At 42.8% G+C, this 26,559-nt stretch overlaps 1 protein-coding gene across 1 annotated transcript in view; it reads right to left on the bottom strand.

Moving 5' to 3' along the window:
• Positions 1–7,332: 7,332 nt before the first annotated feature.
• The window catches only part of LAMC1 (laminin subunit gamma 1), a 124,243-nt gene continuing 105,016 nt past the window's right edge, over positions 7,333–26,559 (bottom strand). Inside the window, exons 18-28 of the mRNA XM_045811448.2 lie at positions 26,263–26,419; positions 22,091–22,296; positions 21,578–21,657; positions 19,833–19,970; positions 19,153–19,297; positions 17,546–17,695; positions 17,171–17,285; positions 16,005–16,204; positions 14,337–14,495; positions 11,979–12,078; positions 7,333–10,368 (exon numbers count right to left, since the gene is read on the bottom strand). Coding sequence (XP_045667404.2) covers positions 10,112–10,368; positions 11,979–12,078; positions 14,337–14,495; positions 16,005–16,204; positions 17,171–17,285; positions 17,546–17,695; positions 19,153–19,297; positions 19,833–19,970; positions 21,578–21,657; positions 22,091–22,296; positions 26,263–26,419 — 1,707 coding nt within the window. The 3' untranslated portion in view covers positions 7,333–10,111. The remainder of the gene's footprint in view (positions 10,369–11,978; positions 12,079–14,336; positions 14,496–16,004; positions 16,205–17,170; positions 17,286–17,545; positions 17,696–19,152; positions 19,298–19,832; positions 19,971–21,577; positions 21,658–22,090; positions 22,297–26,262; positions 26,420–26,559) is intronic.

The raw sequence follows: 26,559 nt of genomic DNA, 5'->3' as shown, positions 1-26,559 counted from the left end.
GTTTTTGCCAGCCATTCCTTAGAATCTAATAAGACACCAATAGATTATCAATAGTTTGGTACTCTTTTTGATCTCAACATTGCAAGATCTTTCTAGTTTGGGCTCTGACCAGACACTTCTGTAGAGCCTTAATAAACAGTGAGAATTTGAAATAATGAAATAATTTGCTATGTCATTGGCCTTATGAGATGACAGCCAAAAAAACTAGAACATGGAAACTGAGTACGTGGGGTGTAAGAGTTCTCCCTGTGATTAGAGACTACAGTGCTGGGTTCCAGAACATCTTCGATACACAGAGAACAATGGGTGGGAGGAAACCTCAGCCACTCAATTGCACATCATTGAATTCTCTGCATTTTCATATCTGGATCAATGTCCCCAAGCCCATTTCCCACACCATATTCTTTTCAACACAGCCAAAAATTATACCTTTTCATATAAATATAATTCGTCCTTCACAGACGTAGCAGAAAGAACAGTCCTGAGCATTCATTTGATGAATAAACCAATATAGTAATATTAATATGTAATGTCCCTATGCATCTGTTTGTCAACATGCTTACACATTCGTACTCAGAGAGATATGTCTTCTTTATTTTTGTACTATTTTTTATGTTTTGTTTTTTGCTGCCTCCCCTACTTAAATTTCTCAACCTAGGAAAAATTGCCTTTGCCAAAGTGTAAAACCCATGGGTACTGGTACCAGGTAGGCTGCAAGAGCAATGAGTGCTCCAAAAATATTTGTCAATAATGCATAAAATAGGCCATGCTCCCTAAAGCCAAGTAGCCTAATAAACAATTTGCTCGAAATTCAGCATCATTTTTGAGAGTTTTCCATCATTTTGAGTGACCCATTTTTTGTTGTTGGATCTTGGCACTTGGGAAATTAATAAAACCTAATTTTGCTCCTTGAAGAAGTGGCTGGTTCCAGGATTATGACACAGAAAATCCAAGAGGAGCCTGAAATGTCTTGATGTGCCAAAAGTAAGATAACCCTCAAAGAATGAGGGAAATTATCGGAAGGTCACAGGGGTCAGCTTTGAGCTACTCGCACCGGCCAAACAGGGGACATTTAAGGATCCAAGTAAATATCAAGAGCAACCTATTGTAACTCGTTAAATAAGAGGAATCCATAAATCTAATATGAAGATCTAACATAAAAAGTGGGGGAGAAGGAGAAACTACCTCTCGGTATAATGTCAACTAATAAATACAGAAAGAATGATGGAATCAGAAAATCTCCCTTTGGCAGCCCAGCAATGGATACTAAAACTAGTGGGGAAAAGTGTAAGGAGTAACAGGATATTTATTTATATAGTCTCAAAGTGCGTCCTCACGAGATACTTATTCTTACAAAGGGTTACAGAGTAACTCTACGACGGAGAAATCCGGGAGGCGCCACCCCCCTTAGCTGACGAAGTGAACATCGCCAGTCATGACTTCTGTGCCTCCTGGTACGATGTACTGAAGAGAATTCAGCATCACTTCCATGCTCTCGCTGTCGAAGTGCACAGCCTGAATCCAGTCAAGAGAAAACATCAAAGGAACCCAATTGAAGGACATGCTACAAAATAACTATTTTTTTAAAAATGTCAACATCAGAAAATACAAAGGAAGACTCAGGAACTTCTCCAGAGTAGAGGAAATAAAAGAGACAGGACAAGTGAACGCATGGTTTCAGATTTTGTTTTTTTATAAAAGATGTTCCTGGGACAAAGGGTGTGTTCGTTTTCCATGGCTGCATGACAGATTACCTGAAATTCAGGGCTTAAAACAATACAGCTTTATTCTCTTCCATTTCTGTAGGTTAGACGTCTGACAGGGATCTTCCTGGGTTAAACTCAAAGCATCAGCAGGGCAGTGTTCCCCTCTGGAAGCTCTGGGGGAGGATCTCTTCCCTTGCCCCTTGCAGCTTTTCGAGGCTGCCCACGTTCCTTGGCTCCTGCTTCCTCCTCCATCTTTAAGCCCCAAATGGTAGGCTGGGTCCTCATCTCATTGCATCACTCCGACCTCCTTTTCTGCCTCCCTCCTCCAATTATAAGAATCCCTATGGTTATATTGGCCTACCCAGATAACCCAGGATAATCTACTCTAAGATGGGCTGATTCACAACCTTAATTACATCAGAAACCTTAATTCCCCTTTGCCATGCAACCTTACACATTCACAGGTTCTGGGGATTAGGATGTGGACGTCTTTGGAGGGACCACTATTCTGCTTACCGCAAATGGTACAATCTGAATAACGGCTACGGATAAGATAATCCTATCATATCGATGGTAGTTTCCTGATTTTGACAATTGTGCTGTAGTCACGTAAGGAATTTCCCTGTCTTTAGGAAATGTACATTGAAGTATTTATGGGTAAAAGGGCATCGTGTCTGCAACTTAAAACAGTTCTCTCTTTCTCTCTACACTGAGAGCAAGAGTGAGAGCAGAGAAAAAGCAAATGTAGTAAAATATTAACATCTGAGGAATCTGAAGAAAGACTATTGAATAACTTTTTATGCTATCTTTACAATTTTTCTGTAGGTCTGAAATGATGTAATAAAAAATTTTAAATGTAATCTTTATAAATAAAATTTTTTATTTCTAATAAATAAATCTGTGCCATAGTTATGAATGATATGTTAATTCTGATGGATCTTTTTAAAATCTCTTTTGAAACTTGCAGGACATTTTAGTAAGTTGTTGAATGACGTTACTTGCAGTCAATTACGAACATGTTGTACATTGGGCAGTCTTGATTGTATTATGAAAGTAAAATCAACTAGCCACACTCCTGTTGTCCCATAGTTTGGGTATTAATGCTGAGTATTCTCATTTTGCTTTAAAATTCAGTATTACTTTAAAAATGGGGTCTTGAAAAAGAAGGTTTTTTAAAAGCATGCAAAAGACTGTAGTTAAATCTTCTGCCAATAGTAGTTTCTTAGTTATGATAAATGTACCATGGTTATATCAGATGTTAACATTAGAGGAGGCTAGGTGAGCCAGCTCCATGCTCCTTATTCCTGATCCTAAGTAAGCGAAGAGAAAGAGAGGGAAAAACCACAGGCCACCAAAGGGGTGTGAGCTGTGTGGGGTATATAGCCCAGAGGCTGAAAGACAACTGCATTCCAAGTAATAATTCTGCCCACTAACTGGTTCCTTAATATTGGGCAAGTTAAACCAATATATTTAAATCCTGCCTTGATCTCTCCAAAAAACGGATTTGAGAAACTTTATTATAAAGCACATATACACAAGAGAGGTGCTTAAAAGGAAAATGGATCAAAATCGTGAGAGAATATGGCCACATGCTAAAATAATGGTTAGGGTGACAGGGTAGCAAACCATCATTGCATTTCCTCTTTGGTCAAATGAAGACCCTCATCGAATCAGGGGCAAATGAAAGAAAATCAACATGAAGGTACCTTTCAAAACATAGTATACGGTACAAGGTATCTTGATAGCGTTAGTCCTTCCACAGTCCTTCAGAAATGCAAGGAGGGCAACCTGTCTGAAATCTATGTGGCAAAACCCATCTCTCTGGCCAGGTCTGAGCCTCTGTACCAGCCTGACCGAGACAGCACACATAGCAGACTGTCTGAGCCAAGAGGGATGAGCAAGTTGTAACACCACTTCTCTGACCCTGCTAAACGTGTAATCACTGAAATCACAGTTGTTTCTCCTGAGCCTTTATCTTGGACGCTGGCTCAGCAACCCGGGAACGTGTAATCCACACCAGGACAGCACATCTTCCCCAGACATTTCAGTTCATGGCTGGACTTGAGCTTACTCTGCACTAAACTCAACCTGGAAACCATGCTCAGGAGGAAAGAAATGCCCATGCAAAGAACAGCGGGGACCCACTGACACAGGAGGAAAATCGGGTCCTGCATCCTGGAAGGCAAGCGGAGAATATTCAGGAAGGGGTTGCATCAGAAATTTTTTAAAATATTTTTATTTATTTTTGAGAGAGAGCAAGAGAGAGAGAGCACGGAGAGGGAGAAGCAGATTCTCCACTGAGCAGGGAGTGTGATACTGGGCTCGATGTAATGACCCTGGGATCATGACCTGAGCCGAAGGCAGACGCTTAACCAACTGAGCCCCCCGGGCGTCCCTGCACTAGAAATGAACACTAGTTGGTATGGCGCACAATTTGATGATTGAATTTATTTATTTTTCAAAGATTTTGCTTATTTTAGAGAGAGACAGAGTGAGTTGGGGGAGGAGCAGAGGTAGAGGGAGAAGAAGACTCCACACTGAGCACAGATCAATGAGGGGCTTGATCCCACGACCCTGGGATCATGACCTGAGCCAAAATCAAGAGTCAGATGCCTAACTGACTGAGCCGCCCAAGCGCTCCTGATGACTGCATTTAGTTACTGAAATGACAAAGGATCTCAGTACAAGTGCAGATACCATGAGCTCAAAAGCAATAGTCTGAAGTTCAAGTAGAATTTTTTATTACTAGCAATGGTGAAAAAGATTATGGGAGGATAGAGAGGTGTCCTCAAAGGTATGACCAGGCACATTTCACAGAGAATCACTTAAACTGACATACTCATGGGAACAATGCTGGGTCTGAGGGGTACATTCTTGATCAAGAGCCTGATGTTCAACTTTTTATAGAAATAAATACAAACTATACTGAAGTCATCACAAGCAATCCGTGCACGGCCTGTATTATGAGGCTCTCTAAGGCACACAAGCCAACGGGATGAAACACTAACCAACCTGCTGAAATGTACCAGCTCCATTCCCAGGAGTTAGGGAAAAAGAAGGGGAATTAATGTTATAATGTGGGCCAGGAGCCAGAGATACGTACAAGGGGGCTCCGAGTAAAACTGCAGACACACACACAGCGTCAGGAGCGGCCAGTGTGAGGCTGGGAAGCAGAGCAGGGGGCCCCGCAGACAAGATCACACAGGCTACTTGCTGCTTGCAGGGCTGTGTGTGGTGGGCGCTATGCCACTTGGTGAAAGACGGCAGTTTTGCTTATCTTCCTGCAAATCCCTCCCTTGGTGGGAGTACCGAGAGAGCAGAACGATGCTGAAAGGAGGGGACAGAGGGCATTAAGAAACATCCATAAACCTCCGTCTCTGCTCACGCAGGGGAAAAGTAACAGAAATGGGAGAATAGGCAAATGAGAAAGGTTGGTTTTACCTTTAGACCATTTAGACAACCCAGTGACCATGTCCTGTATGCCTCCTAGCCCCGAGGATGTGGACAGAAATACACAAACCTGGATTTTGGGGAGAAAGAGGGAAGTTGGGGGAAAAGGTCAGTGAGTGACACCTGATCAATAAACATGTGTCCATGGGCCATGCTAGAAGGCAGTACAAGGCTGGGGGAGGGGTGGGCACAAGGAAGGAGTGGCCAATGTCAACAGAGCAGGTGACACCTTGACCTCAGGCTTTCCTGTAATGGAAAGGAGAAAGAACACCACCGGCAGGGAGAAGAGTTAAAGAAATGACCTGTTATAACAACACTGGAAATGCTGAGGTTTCTTTTATTTGAATTCCCAACCAGGAACTTCTCAGCTTTTTGATTTCTGCTAAATATTTCCTTTTCTTAAGCATATCATTAATTTCTTTAAAAAGATTTACTTATCTGAGAGAGAAAGAGACAGAACATGAGCAGGTGGGGGCTGAGGCAAAGGCAGAGGAAGCAGGCTCCCCGCTGAGCAGGGAGCCCGATGCGGGGCTCGATCCCAGGACCCTGGGATCATGACCTGAGCCGAAGGCAGATGCCTAGTGACTGAGCCACATAGGTGTCCCGCGTATAATTAATTTCTATTTAGAATATCATTTGTGTAGAGCAGATATAATCATCTTGGGGGACTTGGTACAGACATAAGGCACTCTAGCTAGTAACTTCTGAGCCCCTGGAGCCTCTGATAATTTACTAGGAAGTTTCTTATTTTTCACTCCAATGATGAATATCTACTTCATTTAAACTTGCTTAGTGTGAACAGGCAAAATTACCTGCTATGTACAATTGCCGTTTCTGGTCCTGTAAGCTAAGGGCCTGGAGAGATGGGATCTTTCCTTGGGATGGGTCGTTCCTCACCCTACAAAGCAGGTACCATCTGCCTTTCTACTTGGTGGCTCTCCCGGGGGCCAGAGGTCTTCTTCAGGCATTCCACTTTGATCTTAGTGAAGTGGGGCTGGTGAATTCAGATTTATCAGGGGGCTAGAAGGCTTACTTAAGTAGTAAACCTTCGGGGATATTTTGACTCAGATTATGCCGATACCAGCTTTGGGGAAACTGCTGACCCTGAACTAACAACACGAATAGGGGCACGTTCTTAAAATCCCACTCATCACTCTGCACACTAACGAGAAAGATGTCTTTACGCTTGAATCAGGTCCTACAAACGGGTTAAGAACAGGCATCTGTGAAAGCGAGGAACTAGTGCCCTCTAAAGCTCTCTCCGAGCAAGTCCAATCAAGAGGACTTCCGGTTCTCCACAGGTGTCATAGTTACGAGGATTTAGAAGACCGGGAAGGTGGCAGGTCATCCGCAGGGACTCAGGGCTATGAACCCAAGGCGAAACCAAAGCCCTCCCGCTGTCCCCGCATCCGAAACTCTTCACCTGGCCTCAGGTTCCTCCCGCTGGGTCAACCCTCCAGATGGGGTGAGGTATGACGATGAGCTACTTCCGGCCTGATGGCTCAGCACGTTACTTACTCTCTCCTCTTTATTCCCTTATGTTTGAGATTGTTTTTCATCGTCTGAAGAGACCCACCCTTTAGCTGAAGTTACAGGGTATATTTATAGGTAGAAAGACAACTTTTTACTTACAGCTGTTAATTTAAGAAGCCCAAGTAATTTCAAAATAGTCTTCAGGGGTCATTAAGCAGGCATTAATCATACCTCAAGGGGTCCAGTACATGGCAGCCCTTGGGCCCGTGACTGTTTTCGTAAACCACTATGTTGGACCACAGCCACACTGATTTGTTTATACACTGTCCGGGGCTGTTTTCAGGCTGCAAGAGCAAAGTCGTTGCAACAGAGACCGTATGGCCTGCAAAACCTACAATATGTACAGTCTAGCACTTTACAGAAAAAAATTTGCCTACCTCTGGACCACACCAAAGTATCCCCATCTGAGAAGGGCAAAAAATACATAAATATATGTGTATATATGCATATACATATATATTATTTGTATAATACACACACACGCACGCACACACACACACACACACACGTACCTGCACACATACTGCACTGTTGTCAAGACAGTAAGTCGCCCAAAGAAGATATTATGATCAGCATCTTCCTCTTCATCAGACCTTTCGAAACATCCTCTGTCCCCAGTACCCCACTCAGGCCACACCAAATATAAAGGGTTACAAATATTCAGATTTTATTATAAATAAAATACTGTTTTTTTTTAACATAAAAAAATGCCAAGTGTTGCATTTTATTCACCACCCTGGAGAGCGAGACTGTAGAGATTAAGGCAAACAGCTGAAGTGAAGGCACATATCAAAGGGCCACCGCCGGGATTACAAGGAAGACGTCCAGGGACAGCTGGATGCCCCCCTCCCCGCGACACCCAGCATTCCGCAGCAGCCACCCTGTCCATTTTGTCACATAAAATACAGGTAACTAGAACTATACAATAAAATAATGTATATTGCAGGAGTGTAATGAAGGTTTTGTCTTATAAAGGACTTTTAATTTTAAAAATAAAATTCTGTTTAAAAACATACTACACAGATGGAGAAGGAGAAAAGCAACAAAACGAAAACAAACTCCAAATTTCACTGCGGGCGAAGACTGACTGGTGTGAGGCTGTCCCATGGGCTAGAGGGAAACTGTCCTGGCAGTCTATCTACAGTGCTTGTCCTGCGACCTTGAACGAAATGCGTCTGTTAGGAGGTGGCCACTTAACCGAGGAACTAGCTTGGAGACACTGATGTGAAGACTTGGCAAGAACGAGCCCCACCTCCGGCGAGAGCAGAACAGGCCTGAGAGAAGCAGCCCAGGGAAAGCCAGGGGTTTGCAAGTCAAAACCTTTGGAGTGGACTCTACGCAAGGAGGCGGCCAGGGGAGACCCCGGGGCACGGCCGCCCCCATGCCACCTGTCTGTACACCATCCCTCTGGGCACCCCGGGATCACACACTCCCTCCTCAAACACACCCGTCCAGCTCCAACCGTCGGCACGGGCATTTCTAGCTCATTCCCGGTTAGGCCCACATTGACGCTGAAGACGCCATTCAGCAAAAGGGCCTCATCCCGCCACCTCCTGTCGGCCTGACACGCCTGCTCAGGGCGGGCATCAGAGACACGAGGCCGCAGTTTCGGGTGGCGGGCCTGCGCTGGAGGAGGGTGTGAGGAACCCCGGCAGAGTGGCTGTGTGCGGAGGGAAGCGGGTCGACACTCGCGCTGGAGAACGAACGCGCTGCAAACCCAAGGCGAAGGGCCGCGCGACGGGGGACACATGCAGCGCCGAGGCCTGCAGACAGAAGCGAAGGAGGTACACAGACACATTGTGCCAGTGAAGGGGCAAAATGGAGTGAAGAAGTGAACAGACAGTGCCATTCTAGAAATAGGACCAAGTATATTTACATAAATTCCTTACTCTATAATCATGATAAACAAAAAAAAACCACATTCACACAAAAATATAAATTTGAAATAATTAATAGCACCAGTGTGTCAGATAATAGTTTCTTTCCCCCCGCTACGCAAAGTACAAAGTTGCATAGTGTTAAAGGCTATATATGAATCTCAAAGGTGGGTTGGGAGGAGGAAGGGGCTGTGTGGCAGGGAATCTTCACACTGTGATCTTAGAAGAAAACCACAGAGCCGAGGATCCGAAGTCGAGAAGCCAGCTAGACAACTCCACCTACGGGTCTTCCCTCTGCACCGAGAGGGAAGGTTTCGAGTGGGTTTCGATCACAAAGTGCAGGAACTAGATGGCGTGGCAGCTGCGTGAAATACTGAGTGCAAGGGTTTGCCACCAGGATTTGGCAGACTCGGTGTGTAGAGAGATCCTAGAAGACGGGAACATCAGAAGATAATTGAGGATAAGGGTCAAAGTGTCATCTCTCCCCAGTGGAAGAAAAATGGCTATCCGGGATCCTGACAATACATGTTGCAGCTAAGTTGTATCCCTTTGCTGGGAAAGACTAGGACAAGGCGGCTTGTTTCTTGTTTGTTTGTCAAGATCTTAGGGACCAACTGCTTTCTACCAGATTACAGCACTAGTTCCAGGACTAACACACTAAAAAAGCTCTAGGAATTAGTTTGATTTTGAAAAAAACAAAAAACAAAAAACTTTAGTGGTTATCATATCCCTATTTCTTCTGTATAAATTCCATTTTTAGGACTATCAGAAGATGTCATTGGTGAGTGCAAGCTGCCCATCCAGACTTATCAGCTGCCCAAAGATCTGAAAAAAGTGTATCTTCCTAGTCAATTATGAACGTATGAGAAAATACGTTCTTCTGCAGCCTCGTTCTCCTGGAGGCCGTCATGAGTAACCGCATCCTTACCCGTGGATGGCCCAGTGTCCTGTACTCAAAATAGCGAAAACAACTGACCGTGGCTCTTGACATTCTAAGTGACCGATACCTTTGGCACAGGATGTTTACTTCCTTTTGCGTAAAAGGAGGAGGAGGGGTAGGAGATGGAGGTGCACTTTCTTTATCGATAGACTGGATATACTGGCCATCGCAAGGCTACGACTAGCAGCCAAACTTTTCCTTCATAGAAACAAGAGTACTGAGACCAAGGAGGTTCTGTTGGTGTCAGTGAGAAAAGGGAGGGCTACTTGCTCAGCCCCGGCAGACAATGGCTCCCACGGAGTGTTTACACCACTGTACGATAACGTAAGATGCCACGTCCTCGCGCGACTCAGAAGGGAAAGTGCGGGTAAGGGAGCGCCTTCCGTGGAAGAGAGACTATCAGATAAAACCCTTTGTTCCCGATTCATGATGTCTGACTTGTTTCTCTTTAAGCTTTGTGAATGTTCCTGGTTCAAAAGGACAGTGGTGGAGAGCAGCAGAGAGGTGGGGGTCTGAAAAAATGTAATCTTTGCGTTAAGGCACTCTGTGGCCTCACAACGGCTCCCCGGTTGGGGGGTGCTGCCTTCCAGCCCTAAAAGATGACCCTAGGGCTTTTCGATGGACGGGGTGTTGAAGCAGCCAGATGGTAAGGTCTTCTTGATGTCTTCCAGGTTGCGAATGTCCTTCGTGATCTCCTCGATGTCTCTGTTATAGTCCATGATGGCGGCCTCCTGCTTCCTGGCTTCATTCTCCAAATCAGACACTTTCCTGTCGAGATCACTGACTTTCATTTCATCTTTGGCTTTGTTCAGGGTGCCTTCGATCTCACTGAGCTTGTTCAGGTCTACTGTGTCCAGCTGCCCTGTAGAGTCAGAAAGGACACAGGAGGAAACAGATGCATCCAGTAAGAATCATCACATCACTCCACGAGCACCTCCACTTGCCTTTCTCATAAATGAAGCCCAGCAGCTGCCACTAGGCAAGGGTGGCCTGCAAATGGGACTCGCAGATCGTTCGTGTCGTGCAAGGGCACAAACAATGCAGACCAAGTACAAATGCGAACTTAACTCGGCAAGGACCCGTCAGAGCATATAAAGGATGCTGGGCTGGATATGGTCTCTGAGGAAACAGTTTTTATGAAATGTTGTCTAAATACATAGCGGCCGTATTTGAGACCCAAAGCCTCACCTGCACTTTTGAAGGTCATCTGGTAACGTTTAATACCATTTTTATCTTTATACATGCAATCTGCATGTCATTTTAATGCCATCTAATGAACGTAAAAATCTTCAAGCTAGACCTGGAAGCCCTCGGCTCTTTGGCTTCCAGGGAGGCTGGGCTGGTTCTGGGGAATCCTGCCCTGCTTTCAGGAGTTACACACTATTTGGAGCCCTCCTAATGGAAAATGGCCAGGGATGAAAATGCTGAAATAATTCCAGCAAAATCTTCACTTTAAAATTAGCAAGAAAAGGAGGTTCTTCTGGAAAGAACTGCTTCCATAATTAATGAAAGCAGATAGCCACACAGCGCTCAACACATAATGCATACTGTACTTGATTAAATTCTCACAAGACCATATTCCCCCAATGATTCTCAGATGTTAAGTAACTTGCCCAAGTTTGCACAGTTTACAAGGCAACAAAACAAAGATTCCAACCCAAGCCTGACTAACTTAAAAATCCAGCTCTTTCTGCCACAAAAAGCTACTTCTTCTAGCTCCTTTCATTTTAAAACCCATCTGACAGCACATAATTTATTATTCTTGATATTTGAGACAGATAAAAAATATACCCTCCCCCACCCTCAAAAAAAACCAAACAAAAAACCCAAATAAAACACGGACCAAACCTTCAAGGCTGAATTAAAGCCGAATGCCTTGCCACCAAGCTGTACCGGCTGGAGTCTTACCACTTTATGATGGAGACTGGCGACAAAAGCTTATCTGTCCTGTAATGAAGCCTGCTCCCTACCACAATGGATTAAAAGGGCATCTCGACATGCTTGTATTTCCTTGAAAAATCAAGCTTATTCTCTTTTTGAAAAACTGTCACCTCATCAGATTCTCCTTTTAATTAACAAATGAAAAGAATTCCAGGCAGTGAAGTCATTACCAGTGTCAAGCGTTCCTTGACTCGACCACTGAATCCTTCCCTTTAAATCCTCTGAAGACACTCGCCAGCAGGATAAGTAAGAATAATCACGGTTCAACGTATCATAAACATCAGCCATAAATGAGCCACCCTCGCTGGCAGCCTAGCTTCCTAATTTTATAGGTCCTTGGACCATGGTCAGATTCCAGGACTCAGATCATAGGCCATGGAAGGACCTCGTAAGTACTTGCTGAATTAATACAACTCAAGTCACGGTTCAGTTCACGCAACAGTCACGCTGTACGATCTGCTTCGTGTCGACGACCCCAAGAACAGCACAAAGAATGCGGAGGCTGCCTGCAATGACTCCACAGCCACTTACCCAGCTGCTCCAGAAGGTCATTAATCAGGTGGAGGAGGCTGGTCACGGAGTTTTTGGCCTTTCTGGCATTGATCTCGGCTTCCTGAGCAGCCTGTGAAGCCTGCACCGGGAAGAGGACAGATGATAGACCAACAGTCCTGACGGCGTGTCTTCACGCTCCTGAGATATTGTTTCCCCCAATCAGCCAACAAGTCCAATTTTCAGATGCTTCCTCTTTCCTAACTTGTGAAGCTACAATCTCTCACTGTAGGGGTTTTGTTTTGGTTTTGGTTTTTTTTTGGTCTTTCAGAGTATCTTCCTGGTGAAATGTTGCTATTTTTAATTCCTAGAACAGCTATGAGTAGGCCGTCTCCATGCCTACACTGAATGCATCTGTATTTCAAAAAGACCAATATTATTTCCTTTTCTCACTTTCTCACTCAAGAATACATGGAAGTGGATTCGTAACCAAATGCATCGAGCAGAAACAGTTATTTTTAAGGACGAGTATAAACACTACATTTTAGAACCAAAATATGTCCTTCAGGACACTCTTAGAGACCTGATTATTAGACATGTCCTATTCTCGGAAAAGTTTCATAATCAGGTGACACCTTCTGTAACGCCCTCTCCCCCTGCAAGCGCACACGCACGTGCGCACACGCACACGCACCAACTGGGGCAACACGGTTTACATTTTGTAAATCAACCAAAGGTACATGTATTTGGGAAAATTCCATGAAACCTGAACAAATACCCCGTGTGTGAGTCACGGGAAATGACAATGGAAGAGGAAGTGTCCGAATGTCAGAAAACAGATGCTCTCACAAAGAAACCCAGTCAGGACCTAAATGAGCAGCTTTGAGCTCCCTACCACAAAATTGTTTTTCCTAGTTTCTGGCTCAAGACACTGCAACATTTTTGGCTAGAAACAACATAAGATTTTAAAAAAAGAAAACGCACGAGGAAAGAAACCTTCACAAGTAAGTGATGAACCTCTGTTGAAATCGCAGCCATCCTACCCGAGCCCTGACAGGCTTTTCTGTGCGCGTCCTAGGAGAGGGTAAGTGACTTCACGAGGGCCCGCAGAGAGCAACGCTACTGCATGTAACCCGTGGGCCCCAGCCTCCTCTTCCAGACCAACCATAAGCCTTTACGCTATTGGTGAAAAAAGTTATGTGACACACTCCAACACTACCGGCTCAATGCTGTGTCTCTCAGGATTGACGTAAACGCAAACGGGACAGGGTGTGGGAGGGTGCTTTGTGTTCGTTATAAGTTATTTACCAAAAAGAACAAAAGATGGACCTTCTCCCACCTTTTGAATGGAATCCGTACCCTTTTTTGGAAGCTCATCAAGAGTACACTTCTCCTTCTTTCCACGGGCTCTACATCCGACATTTCTACAACCATACTAACCAGGAAACGCAGAGACCCTCAGCATACATGAGAAACGCAATATGGGAATTTCCATTGGAGGCACACCTTGCTATAGAAAATCTAGACAGTCGGAAACAAAAGCCAAAACCGTACTAAAATAAGGTGTTTGCACAGGGACGCTTCCTGTTATCACTTCCCTAGAGTCTTCTTTACCTAGATAAACAGGGTTAGTATTTCTCCTTTCTGTCCCAAGGTGAAAATGAGCCAGAGTAAAAGGCCTGTTTTTCAGCAGGAGTAGAGGAAAAAGGGTCCCTTGCTTGTACTGAAAGTACACAATTAAACAAGCTCATTACTGTGATTATAATCAGACTGAATTGCAAAGTTATGTTTCCACTGTGACTCCACTAAAGTCTTCTGAAAGCAAAATATAGCACACAACAGAAAAAGGCACCCTTGTTCTTTATTGGGCCATGCATTCCTAAGTCGGTGTTGTCACCAACAGTGTTGTGTATACACATCCTCACAAAAAGTTAACAAAAAAATAAATTAGATATAAGGTTGGTTTGTTTTTGTCATCTTCAAAAATGAAACACAAGAAACTGGTCTTTGCCTCTAGAAAGTAAGTTGCTGGGATAACAAGAGGGAAGAAATTAACTTTTCATTATATTCCTTTTTATTCCTTTCTCATTTTATACCATGTATGAGTCACCCATCCCAAAATACAAATACATACTTTTCAATGTCCTAAAACTTCAATGTGTAAAAAGAAGGTTTTGCTTTTCACTGAGAGAAGCTTTGGGATAGGACAATTGTGCAACAAGCCCCCAAGAGATCCAAATTCTTTGTCTTCTATGTAAGTCACTAACCCGACTCTTGGCCAGAAAACACAATAAAAAACAGAAGTCAATGTGAAAGAGACTCTTCTTAACAAGATGGGGACCTTTATCAGTCAACACCCTTCGCTTTCTGCCCACGAGCAAATAGGCCGAAACTGCTTACCATCCCTGCCATCATCATATCCTGGTCGGCGTCCTCTTGCTTTCTCTTCAGTTCCTTTTCTGCTTCCTGTAGCTGTTTCAACATACTGCTCACCTCGTTATCCAGGTCTGTAACTTCTGCAAAAGTCCTTTCGGCTTCTGCCTTGGTGCTGGTAGCGTTCTAGGCACACGATAAAGAACTGCTAATGAAAACAAGCTTTCCTCTTTCTACAGTACGCTCCCACACCTTGTATAATCTGTAGAATGGTTCGAAAATACAATCCAGAAAGAACAGGGCAGTAAATTATACTACACGTTGACTTAGGGTATCGTTTATTTGGGTTCCAAATAACAGTAAAGAAAAGCTAGTGTTATTGCCTCATAACAGCATTTTATATTTTATAAAACACTTCCATTTGTTTCCTCTTCTTTCTTTTCTTTTTTTTTTAAGATTTTATTTATTTATTTGACAGAGAGAGACAGCCAGCGAGAGAGGGAACACAAGCAGGGGGAGTGGGAGAGAAAGAAGCAGGCTCATAGCGGAAGAGCCCGATGTGGGGCTTGATCCCACAATGCCGGGATCATGCCCTGAGCCGAAGGCAGACACTCAATGACTGTGTCACCCAGGCGCCCCGTTTCCTTAATCCTTCTTGCTCTATCATTGCCATTTGTAGGTGAAGTCGCCTGGCTAGCAAAGGGTAAAACATTTAAACGGTGTACACTTCCCACCACACGGTATTGCTTAGACTATTGACTCCGATATAGTTTCAATTCAAACGTAGCAGCCTTGTTCTACTTGGCCATTCATCACAATGTATAAAAAGACCATGATCCTGATTTAGGAGTATTTTATAAAATATAATTAATCCCAAGACCAACTGTCCTAAACAAACGAAAAAATGTATGTGATTCTCGAACACATTCTTTTAGAATCCGTTCCAATCTCTCTTCTAAATAAAACAAACAGATTGACCTTTAAGTAGGAAAAAGCCAGCTTAAAGAAACTATTCTTTAAGATGATTGTAGAAAGGGGACGCCTGGGTGGCTCAGTTGCTGAAAGCATCTGTCTTCGGCTCAGGTCATAATCTCAGGGTCCTGGGATGGACCCCCCGTGTCAGACTCCATGCTCAGTGGGGAGTCCGCTTCTCCCTCTCCCTCTCCCTCTGCTTGTGCTCTGTCTCCCTCTCCAGTAAATAAATAAAATCCTAAAAAAATAAAAGGATGAGTAGGAAGAATCCTAGCAGTGGCAGCTAAATAAGGTGGGGCTCAGATATCACATATGCTGGAAAGAGAGGCCTAATAGTTGTGCTGACCTGGCACTCTACATAAGATTGAAAAAATGTCAGCTGTCCGTGTCAAAGAACTGTGTTTATTTAAGAAGAGTCTGATTTTTTTGTGGAAGGCGCTCTATGGGCCCATGAAGCCATCCCCCTCCTCACCACACAGACCCGCCACTGAAGAAACAGTAGAGATGGTCAAGGGCCCTTTCGATGATTTCAATGATTCTCCCTCTTCAGTCAATGTACTGACCTACTCTGCCCAGTAAAAAATGAACGAGGACAGTTTGAGATAATCTTACTGGACTTGAGGACGAAGTCTGTGAGGGCTTTCAGGGATCTGGAAAAAAACTGGAAAATGACTAGAGAAATACAGGAGCAAAGACTGCTGGGCAGAAGAGCAAAGCACACACCTTCTGGACGGCGCTGGCGATCCTCTCCGCCTCGTGGGCCTTGCTCTTGGCCTCAGTGGCGTCCGCGGCAGCATTGCCCAGCGCCAGCTGCGCCTCCCTCGTCTTTTCATTGGCTTCAATTATGGTCTGGTTGATGGCAGGGATTCTCCTTAAAGCGTCCTCTGCGGCGGTCTTGTTATCATTCACTCGCCTGTCGAAGTCTGAAACAAAGCAAGTTCGAGGAACGCATCTGAACTAGACTTTCCGCAAGCCAAAGCGACCCCTTCGGGAGCTGCAGCGGGATTTTGTTTCATGAACAATGAAAGTCAGGACAGCACCGAAGGCCTTAAAAGAACGAAGCGTACAGCTTTCGATTCTTACGAACGAACGTTTCTGGAAAGAAGTTTATTTCCGTGCAAAGCACTGAGTATGCCATTACTGCCACGGCAACCAATATTAAAAACTGCAGCTTATTTAGTGTTTACTGTGTGTTAGCTACTGAGTTAAGAGCTTTTTATATGCCTGTGATGCAGGCATTGCGTCATTTTTATACATGAGAACTGAAGACTAAAGAGGGAGATAATGTCCCCCAACGGTTCACAGAAATGAGAGGTAGATCAGGGATTCTAACCCAACCCCATTGACCCCAGAGCCGATACGGTCAACCATTATCCTGTAAAGCTTCCATATTTACAGAACCTATGGGCTACTTTATCAGGGGCAAGTCCAGGACTATACAGTGAATTGAGCACATGTCTTTTTTCTCTTGGGTTAGGACAGAAGGCACAAAGATTGAGAAGCAATTCGCAGAGAAAACTAAAAATAATCTCCATTTACCAGCATGAGCCAGCTACATAGGCATATCTAGATAACATGAGTTATTCCAATACCAGAAAATTTCCACTTTTCCGGTTTTGTTTTCATACTGAGGTATGAAGGGGTAAAAGGACATAAGCTCTCAGATTTTCCTTTGAAATACCTCAGTATAAAAAAAAAGTAGGGTGGATATTGGGGGATGAAGTTAGTGCAGTAAAAATCATTAACTACTGAATCTGCATGATTGATCTTTCATATGGTATATGTTCTGAGAATCTCACGGTAAAAATTTAAAAAAAGAAAAAAAAAAAAGGAAATCGCCTTAGTGAAGAAAGCATAGAAATTTACGCTGTTATGTGAGCCTTTCGTACCCTTCAGGTTGTTGAGAATGTCATTGGCTTCCTGTAAGGTGTTTCGTCCCTTTTTTGCAGCTTCTTCTGCAAGAGCCTTGGCGGCATCTGCCCGGGCTAGGAGCTGGTCAGCAGTCTGCAAACACACGGCAGATCAGAGGACAAACCCTCCAAGGGGAATCCTTTCTTTCTCCTAACAGACCAGGCACCTCCCCACTGCCACCTTGACACCCGCCAGCGTGGGGCAGCTAGGCTGGGGCTCCCCACAGAAGGCCGTGCTCTGAATTCCTGAGGGCCTGTGGACCCCGCACTTGGTCATGTCACAGACACAAGCTCACATTGGCATGGTTCCGGATTTTGCCTCAAGAAATGAAGCAACCTGCAAATTAACCCAACCTGCTGTTCGGTCTTTCCCTTCTCCAGAAGCTTCTTGACTTCAAGTTCCTTCCCCCTCATGTCTTCTCTGAGGTCCTCATAATCTTTCAATTTCTGGTCAATCAGACGGTCCAGATCTTCAGCTTCCTTCTTGATTTTATTAGCCTCATTCTGTGAAAAGCAAGATTGTGACATTTTAGACAAAACAATGAAACTGATGAAAAGGTAGGCTCAGTAACTCTGTAACACTTAACACTCAGACATATTTTTAAAAGAACACCACAGGTCAAAATTTTACAGACTTTTTTTTCCCCTTAAATTGACGAACACTTTACACACAGGAAACTGCACACACATATATTTCCCTGTGTAACCAACACCCCAATCAAGATACAGAATATTTCCACCCCAGGAAATTCCCTTGTATCTCTTTCTAGTTAGTTTCCACACCTATCTTTTTAACAACGCAGCTGCCACTGGTCTGGTGTTTATCACCGATTAGTTTTGCGTATTCTCAAATAGCAAATATGCAAGATCAGACAGTATGTACATGTCTGAAGAGACCTAACTAAACCCCAATGGTAAAAAAAATCAAGTCAACGCCTCCGATGTGAGAAGTGAAACTTAATAAGCTTCAAATTCAATGTGAAAAATAGAGCATTTATACAGGCCTGAAATGAAGATTCATGAGTATAGACGCAATAAAATCCTACCAATCCCCCAATATTTTAGCTGCCCAACAGCATCCTAATATAGTTCTTTCATTTAAACCACTTTTTTTTATTTCTCTCTTGCTTTCAACCACAGAGTGCCTGGGCGTAAGGGTCTGGGTGTACTCTGCCCTAATAAATACAAATATATAATAATTTGGATTTATATTTAAGACTTAGGAATGATTACTCCTATCACTAAAGTAGTCTTTGCTATTTAATGTTTCTAATCAGGGGGTTCTTGAGCTCAGTAAGTGAACATACCTGAAGCAGAACTCGACATCACCAGTGAGTCAGCCGGAGGACAGAGGAGGTCGGTACCAGTGACAGTTGCAGAGCCGTCAGAACAGCTCTCACCCCAACTGTGAGGGGTGTGTGCGTGTGCGTGCGTGTCTGGGGGGCGAGGGTGCATACTATATGTGTGTGCATGTGTCTGCACATGTGTCTGGGAGGCGAGGGTGCGTACTATGTGTGTGTGTGTCATGTGCGTGTGTGTCTGGGGGGCAAGGGTGTGTACTACATGTGTGTGTGTGCGTACGTGTGCGCATGTGTCTGGGGGTTAGGGTATGTACTGTGTGTGTGTGTGCGTGTGTGTCTGGGGGGCAAGGGTGCGTACTCTGTGTGTATGTGTGCGTGCGCATGCATGCGTGTGTGTGCGTGTGTCTGGGAGGCGAAGGTGCATACTGTGTGCGTGTGCACGTGTGTGTGCATGTGTGTCTGGGGGCAAGGGTGTGTACTACATGTGCGTGCACGCGTGTGCGCATGTCTGGGGGGCGAGGGTGCGTACTGTGTGTGTGTGGGCGTGTGTGTGCACATGTGTGTGTGTGTGTGTGGGTCTGGGGGGCGAGGCTGCACATGATGGATGGGTGACGGCAGCGGCAGCCAGCACCCTGTGCACACAGCTTGCCCACCCCATACCTCCAGAGCTTCCGAGTCCACGGGCGTCAGCTGGGCAACGCTGGCATAGATCTCCACCGCTTTATCTCCAGCCCTCTTGGCCTCCTCGTGTACCCGGGCAGCTTGCTTCTCCAGGTCCTGTGACATGTTCTTCGCTTGCTCATACCTAAGGAACAGAAGATTTAACGAAAAACTTAGTTGCTTTTGGCATCTTAGTGTTAACCACATTCATTCAGGTTCAAATCACTGCAACAGAATTTCCAAAACTTCAAAGAAAATGTTATTATTTAAAACCAACACAGCTGAAATTTAGATCTCATCTCGTCACTTCTATTTATACCGTATGGTTTACCACATAGTACTTATTTTGGACACCTTTTAAATATCTGTAGCTCAAGTATATTTTCTCTCCTGACTCTATGATACTTTATCTCTTCTTCTTTGTTCATTTATGCAGAAGTGTAAGTATCATGGCCAGTCTTGTTAGCTTTCTCTGCAGTTACAGGAACTGGTAGGCATAAAACCTCGGCGGCCCCACAGCCCCTGCTCTAATTACTGCACCATTTCAAAAGCACAATTAACGAAAGAAGTCTTACTGCATGAACGCATGCTCTGAACCCATCGCATTTCATTTCCCATTGAACTGGTGCTACTTGCAAGAACAACCGAAGGGCCCTAAGCCACTTTTGAATGACACTCACTTTCTATTAAGCTCTTCAATCTCAAGTGCTGTTTGATTTTCTCCTGCCAGTGTTCTCAGAAGCAGATTAAGTGCCTCAGTTGATGTCTCATTAGCTGTCTTCGCCACTCTTACAATATCATCAGCTTCTTGTTTATGGCTGTATTACGTAAAAGAAAAAATACACCATGAAACAGAACTATTTAATAGGAAAAGAAGCAGAATTTGGGTAATGCTTACCTTATTTTATACACACACACACACACACACAAATGTGGACAGAGCTCTATAAATATTGAAAAAAATATTATAAATTTAGAATGTCACAATCATTTCAGTGGGGGCTAAGTTTATAATAACATTCTACAATCTAAAAAAATGGTATTTTCCAAGACGGTATTTTCCAAATGACATTTTCCTATAAAGTTTACAGGGGCAAATGTCTATAGTTCTTCAAAAAATTACTTCTAAATAAAATCAATGAAGAATAATTTATCTATAAAACCACATATGCCAACAAGAACTGATCTAGACATAAATACGAACCCCAGACCTAATGTATAATCCTCATGCTGGTTCAGTGACCACATAGTCTGGAAACAGCTTCCAACTATTCAGATTTCTCACACGCAACCTAATTACTGACCAGGAAAAGCAACCCAACACCAAATGGAAAGCAACATGTCAACAGGGAATACAGCCAAATAATGCAAATTTCAGCTGAGGAACTGCTAAGGTTTTTTTCAGCTCTAAAATTTCATATTACAGTGTCACACTGCAGTATGAGGCCATTCCTTTTCAGTATAAGGTTTCTTTCAAAATTCATGTATGAAAGACACCAGAATTAGTTTGTTTTCAAGACCTAATTTCCCTGGGAGCTTTCCGTATGTTTTCAGCTACCTTCTTTTAATCAGAAAATCCAGCTACGAAACCATGAATGTCCTATGAATTAAATGACACAGCTCACACATTTACATTTACAAAGAATAGAAAGAGAGCACCTGTTAAAGCAAGAAGCCAAAGTAATTGCTCTGAATAATGACGCTAAAATTCTAACGTCGGGCTTACTTACGAACCCCACGCCCATGAGGTCTACTAGCTGTTGTACAATTCATTCAACAAACATTTACTGAGTACTTACTATATCCCAGACATTGTTTTAGGTATTGGAACTTTAGCAGTGAATGAAACACACAAAAACACCTGCCCTCGTGAAGTCTATGTTCTAGCAACTAGTTTAACAAATTTTTTCAATTCAATGCTCTCCTACAACTTTAAGTTTTTCCTAAGAAGCTACCTTATACGTAATAATTTAAAAAATCTCAAAAAAAAAAAGAGGAATTAAATGGTCTGTTTTCTTTGGCTGATTTTCAAAGGTGCTATGGGTTAGTAAACGTTTTCTATTAAAATCTGAGAGTTAAACATTTTTGTTAAAAATTTAAAAAATTAAAAAAATAATTCAACTGAGCTTCTTAGTCATCAACTTAAAGGTTTTGAAATTAAAAAACTAAAAATGTTATGTTTTCTTTGAGATGTGCAAATATAATTTCCCTCCAAAGCATCATGTTCAAATATTCAAAGTAAATATTCTAATTTCAAAGGAGAGGCAAGAAAAGAGAACACACAGCTGATAATGTTTCAGAAAAGAGCCGACTTCACAAAAGTGGGTTATGTGCAAAGTGTTTGTGAGTAAAGGAGGGGACAACATGTACACACTGTAAGGAAAGTTGCAGCTTAACCATGAAGACACAGGGATCTGGAGGTTACCGTTCAGCAAGCTTTCGTGCCTCTTCTGCCAGAAGAGTCATGTTGTTTGGGTCCCCTGTAGACTCTGGCTGAGTGATTGACTGAAGAGGAAATAAACAAAGCACTAATCTCAAAGGACAGAATTATTTAAATTTAATAAAGCAAGTGTCAGAACCAAATTTGTATTAGTGTTATTTAGTAAAAAGAATGCCTCATTGATTCAAAGATCTTTCGTTAATATTAGCATCCTTGGCTACAGATTACTATTTCTATTTTCATCAAAGGATAAAGGAAGTTTAAAATGACTAGTGCCGTAGAAGGAACAAAGCTAGAGGAAGGACCCAGATGTCCTTTGGTCTTTATCCAGTTTGTGATAACTGTTTAATGACACCTTTAAGCAACGTGGCTTTCTTGCTCCATGTTTAGAGACAAAAAGACACAAAGAGTCAATTTAGCTGAGGCATTCCGTGGACAGTAAGAGACTTGCTACAAATTACCAGGGGACTCCAGCCTCAGACCTTCCCAATCACTCACCACGTTGGCAACAGCAATCTTTGCTTTCTCAAGTTCTCGGGTCGCGATTTCAATCAACTGCTCTGTGCTTTCCACCCTGGCACGTGCTTGCTCAGCCAAGTTTCCAGTCTCTTCAATGGTATTGCGGATATTCTGTAAACGGCTAATTTGGCTGGATAAGGTGTTATTCACTCTCTGGAGGCGGTCCATCAAATTCTGGTCTACATCTGCAATGGCATTACAGAAGAAAGTCCATAAATGATCTGAAGGGGAGGGGGTACATATCTCACATGAAATCCAAGGCACAACTTTATTCTTCCAAACACAGATCTTTCTGATAAGCTTTCCTTAAGCCCATCGGCAGAACTGGTCAGTCCCTAGTGTGCCCAGTAGGACCTCCCCTGTTCCATTTATCACACTGGCTCTAACTGTGTGCCCGTCTGTCCCACTGGACTACGAGCTTCTCTTTCTTACTCATCACCATATGCCCAGTCTTACACAGTGACCGGCATAGAGGAGACACCCAAGAAATGTCTGAGGAAGGAAAGCTTTGATGTCCCAGCACATGCCAGATTTAATCATAAAAATACAATGTTATTGAAAGCACTATCAGCCCTGACAGCTGGACATTTTTCTAAACTAGGAAAAAATGAGGTTCAAAACAGATGTTGAAGTATGGCAAATTAAATTCATTTTGTATTTTAAACTAAATATAAGACTAAATACAGACTCTTGCTGCCCCCTCCCACCCCCTGGCAGAGCCAGGTAATTTCTTTTATACTGAATTTTGCTTTTGAAGAGTTCTTCAAATTGTTCTTTACTGATTATGCCCATTCAACTTAAATCTCATACCTGGGTCTTAATAAATAAAAAGATAAATATACACCCATGTAAATATAATTCTGTCATCATTAAAATTCTCACATGTCATGAGGGTATATTAATATTCAAGAACCATTAAGTCCTATTCAAAATTGATCAGTTCTTATTTCAGCAAAATGCTCAGAGTTGGTGTCTAAATTTTCCAAGGAACGTGAAAAAGATGAGAGGTCAAAATTAAGATCAATAAAGATGAATATAGGTTTGGAAAATAACATCTTGTAAGCAGGGCCACCAAATACACGTGCAAAGTTGGTACAGTGTGAAACTCGACTTAAGTATACACAGGACCCTGCTTGAATGATTAGACAATTCTTTTATAATCTAAAGATTTTTAAGAAAATAACAAAAGACCAAAAAAAAGTTGAAATTGTAGAAAATCATTTAGACTCAGGAAGCATAACCAGCCACTGAAGTTATAAAAGCCCCTTTCCTGTAGACCTTCAGGAATGTAACAGATACCAATCTCTCTGGCCAGCTCTTTAGAGAAACATCAGGAACTGAAAAGAGAATAGATAATCTAACTGGTAGGATCACTTCAAATGCCTTCAAATTGCAAAACCTAATTGCACCATATAATCTCCTTTTAAAGCTGCAGAATAAACACAAGGTTAAACTACAAATAAATATTCAGGGATAGTTTGAAAGCATAAATCATTGTGGAGATATTCTTACTCTTGGCTAGTTTGAACCCAAGTAAGAAAGGTCAGCCAGGAACGCCACGAATCAAGTCTTAGTGGGAGTAGACTTTAACCCTAGCCTCACTATGGTGGCTCCCCGAGCTATGAGAAGCAGCAGCCCATTATGTTTCTGCCTTTCAAGTGGCTCAAGGGGAGGTATGACATCCATGGCTTTTGTTAAAGCTTCTGTCCAACAGAATCACCTGCTTGGGTAGAGGAAAGCAGGTGGTCATTATGGCCAGAGGAAGCCAGACGTAGCCGGGGCCACACCGAGACCTGGAACAGTGCTGGCTGACCTCCCTTTCTGGCCTCTTGACTATTCCCATGTGCTCATGGTGTGGCCACCACAGCTGCGTGCCAGACCCCAGCTCTCGGGGGAACTGAGCAGCACTTAAAGATAACCCCACATTCGATTCTTCAATGTTTATGGCAGGACAGACATGAATTTGTTGTTACAAGAGATACATTTATGGAAAACTGTGTGTCAAAAGCTTCTGCCAATAAATGAACATTCTAAAAAAAAACCCGACACTCGTGTTTATACAGAACAGGAAACATTTAAATTCTTCTTAATCTATGTTTAACACTTAAAATGTAACAACAACACAAAAGACAAACACACAACTAAAGTTAACATAAACTATTGACTGCTCACTTTATTTTTCAATTTCTAAAAATTTACCTTATAAACCAATTTCTGGACTCTCATATAAAAATTAAACAAAGTGGCTAAAACCAGATGCATCTCATTACTTCCTTATTTACTTCAATAATTTAATAAAATCAAAATTATATATATATATCAACAATAAGATATCTACAATAAGGATATCTACAATAAGAAATAAGTAATATATTTAATTTTTGTTGACCTATACTCTGACAGGAAGACCTCTCTAGCTTCAAATGGCTAGATTCATAAACTCAATAAAGAGGTCAGTCATTGTGGTCCCAAGTGTCCTGAAGTTAATGAACGATTACTGTGAGTATCTGTGAACACCTGTATCTCACTGATGGAAAGCCCCTAAACAAAAGGGACCTCAGCCAGATGGTGAGAACTTCGATAGAAGGAGCACAGTCTTATTTCTCTTTTCATCATCGGTATTTAGCACAATGCCTGGTATACTATAGGCACTCAGTAAGTGTAGAAAAGGATATGTCCACATTTAGAAAAAAAGCTTAATTCAGAGCAAGTAATAAAAATGTTAAAGTGATTTTAGGGGTGCCTGGGTGGCTCCATCGGTTGAGTGTCTGACTCGATTTTGGCTCAGGTCATGATCTAGGGACTATGAGATGGAGCCCCTTGTCAGGCTCCGCACTCAGCGAGGACTCTGCTGGAGATTCTCTCTCTCCCCTCCTCTGCCCCTCCCCCTGCTCACTCGCTCTTGCTCTCTCTCAAATAATTAAACCTTTTTTTAAAAAGTGATTTAAAAAGCAAGTAAATAATTTAAAATAACATTTTCTTACTTTCAAAGTTTTACAAACTCAGGTTCCTTTAAAGTTAATAAAGTATTTTAAAATAAGCTGTTTTCGGGGCGCCTGGGTGGCACAGCGGTTAAGCGTCTGCCTTCGGCTCAGGGCGTGATCCCGGCGTTATGGGTTCGAGCCCCACATCAGGCTCTTCTGCTATGAGCCTGCTTCTTCCTCTCCCACTCCCCCTGCTTGTGTTCCCTCTCTCGCTGGCTGTCTCTCTCTCTGTCGAATAAATAAATAAAATCTTTAAAAAAAAATTAAAAAAAATAAAATAAGCTGTTCTCTAAATCTTAAGCCAGCTCCTCCTCTGCTTATCATCAGTCTCATCGGATAATGCTCAGAGGAGCAACGTGATTGCAAAGGACATTAAATATGCACATAATATAAAATATACACTTTTACATGATGTGACTAGCACATCTGTTCACTTATTAAATAGGATATTTCATAAGTAGAGACTAATTTCTAATCTTTCATAAATACCAGGTATCACATATTTAGTATCTAGCTGTTTAGTCAACACTTGAAGACTACAATTTTTCCTTATGAGGGTCCTTTCTAAAGGAAATACAGCAGTGTGTAAAATAAATTCTCACTCACTAGACTGACAGAAAAATCCAAGTTCAAATTTTCTCCTTAAAATAATGCGCACCCAAAATGCATACCTTTCATGATTTTTAAAAACTGTTTTAAAACACTCTGTAATGGAACAGATTTATAGAACACTTGGAATTTGAGTATTTAATAGTTTCTTTTTTTTTTTTTTATTTATGTGACAGAGAGACAGCCAGCGAGAGAGGGAACACAGCAGGGGGAGTGGGAGAGGAAGAAGCAGGCTCACAGTGGAGGAGCCCGATGTGGGACTCGATCCCGGCACGCCGGGATCACGCCCTGAGCCGAAGGCAGACGCTTTAACGACTGCGCTACCCAGGCGCCCCGAGTATTTAATAGTTTCTGTGTGTTGGGAGAATTACTTTTGTTTGCTGTATCTTAAAACCAGTTCTTGTATTTTAACATATTGCTTAAAAAAATTCAGATTCTACAAGTAGTTTAAAAATTGAGGAAGAATTTTATAAAGTCATACTAAATAACCTTGAACTAGGAGGCGTGTCTAAAGACTAGGCCACCCGGCCGAAGTTACCCGCTGTTTAACATGCATACCTTTGACATCCTGGGCCTCTCGAAGGAGGTCCATAACTTCTCTCTCTGCTTCCTTTAGTCTGTCCTCAAAGGCTTGATCTGTCACCACCTCTTCCCCAGTTCCAAGGTTTGCTATGAGGTTCTCTAATTCCTGGAGTTTCACTCGATGATCAGCAACCTGAACGTAATGAAGGAAGAAAAGGGAAAGGCAGCGTGCACAAATATCCCTGAAGAACTCAGCTCTACTTCCCGCAGGAATGACCATCAAAGGGGCGCTCACTCTATCAAACATGCAGGTCTAGACACTGCATGTATCTC

The sequence above is a fragment of the Ursus americanus genome, chromosome 2 (genome assembly GCF_024610735.1).
Source record: "Ursus americanus isolate L20-20 chromosome 2, mUrsAme1.1.p, whole genome shotgun sequence".
NCBI lineage: Eukaryota > Metazoa > Chordata > Mammalia > Carnivora > Ursidae > Ursus > Ursus americanus.
The sequence above is the reverse complement of the archived record's forward strand: the minus strand, read 5'-3'. Positions and strand labels throughout refer to the sequence as shown.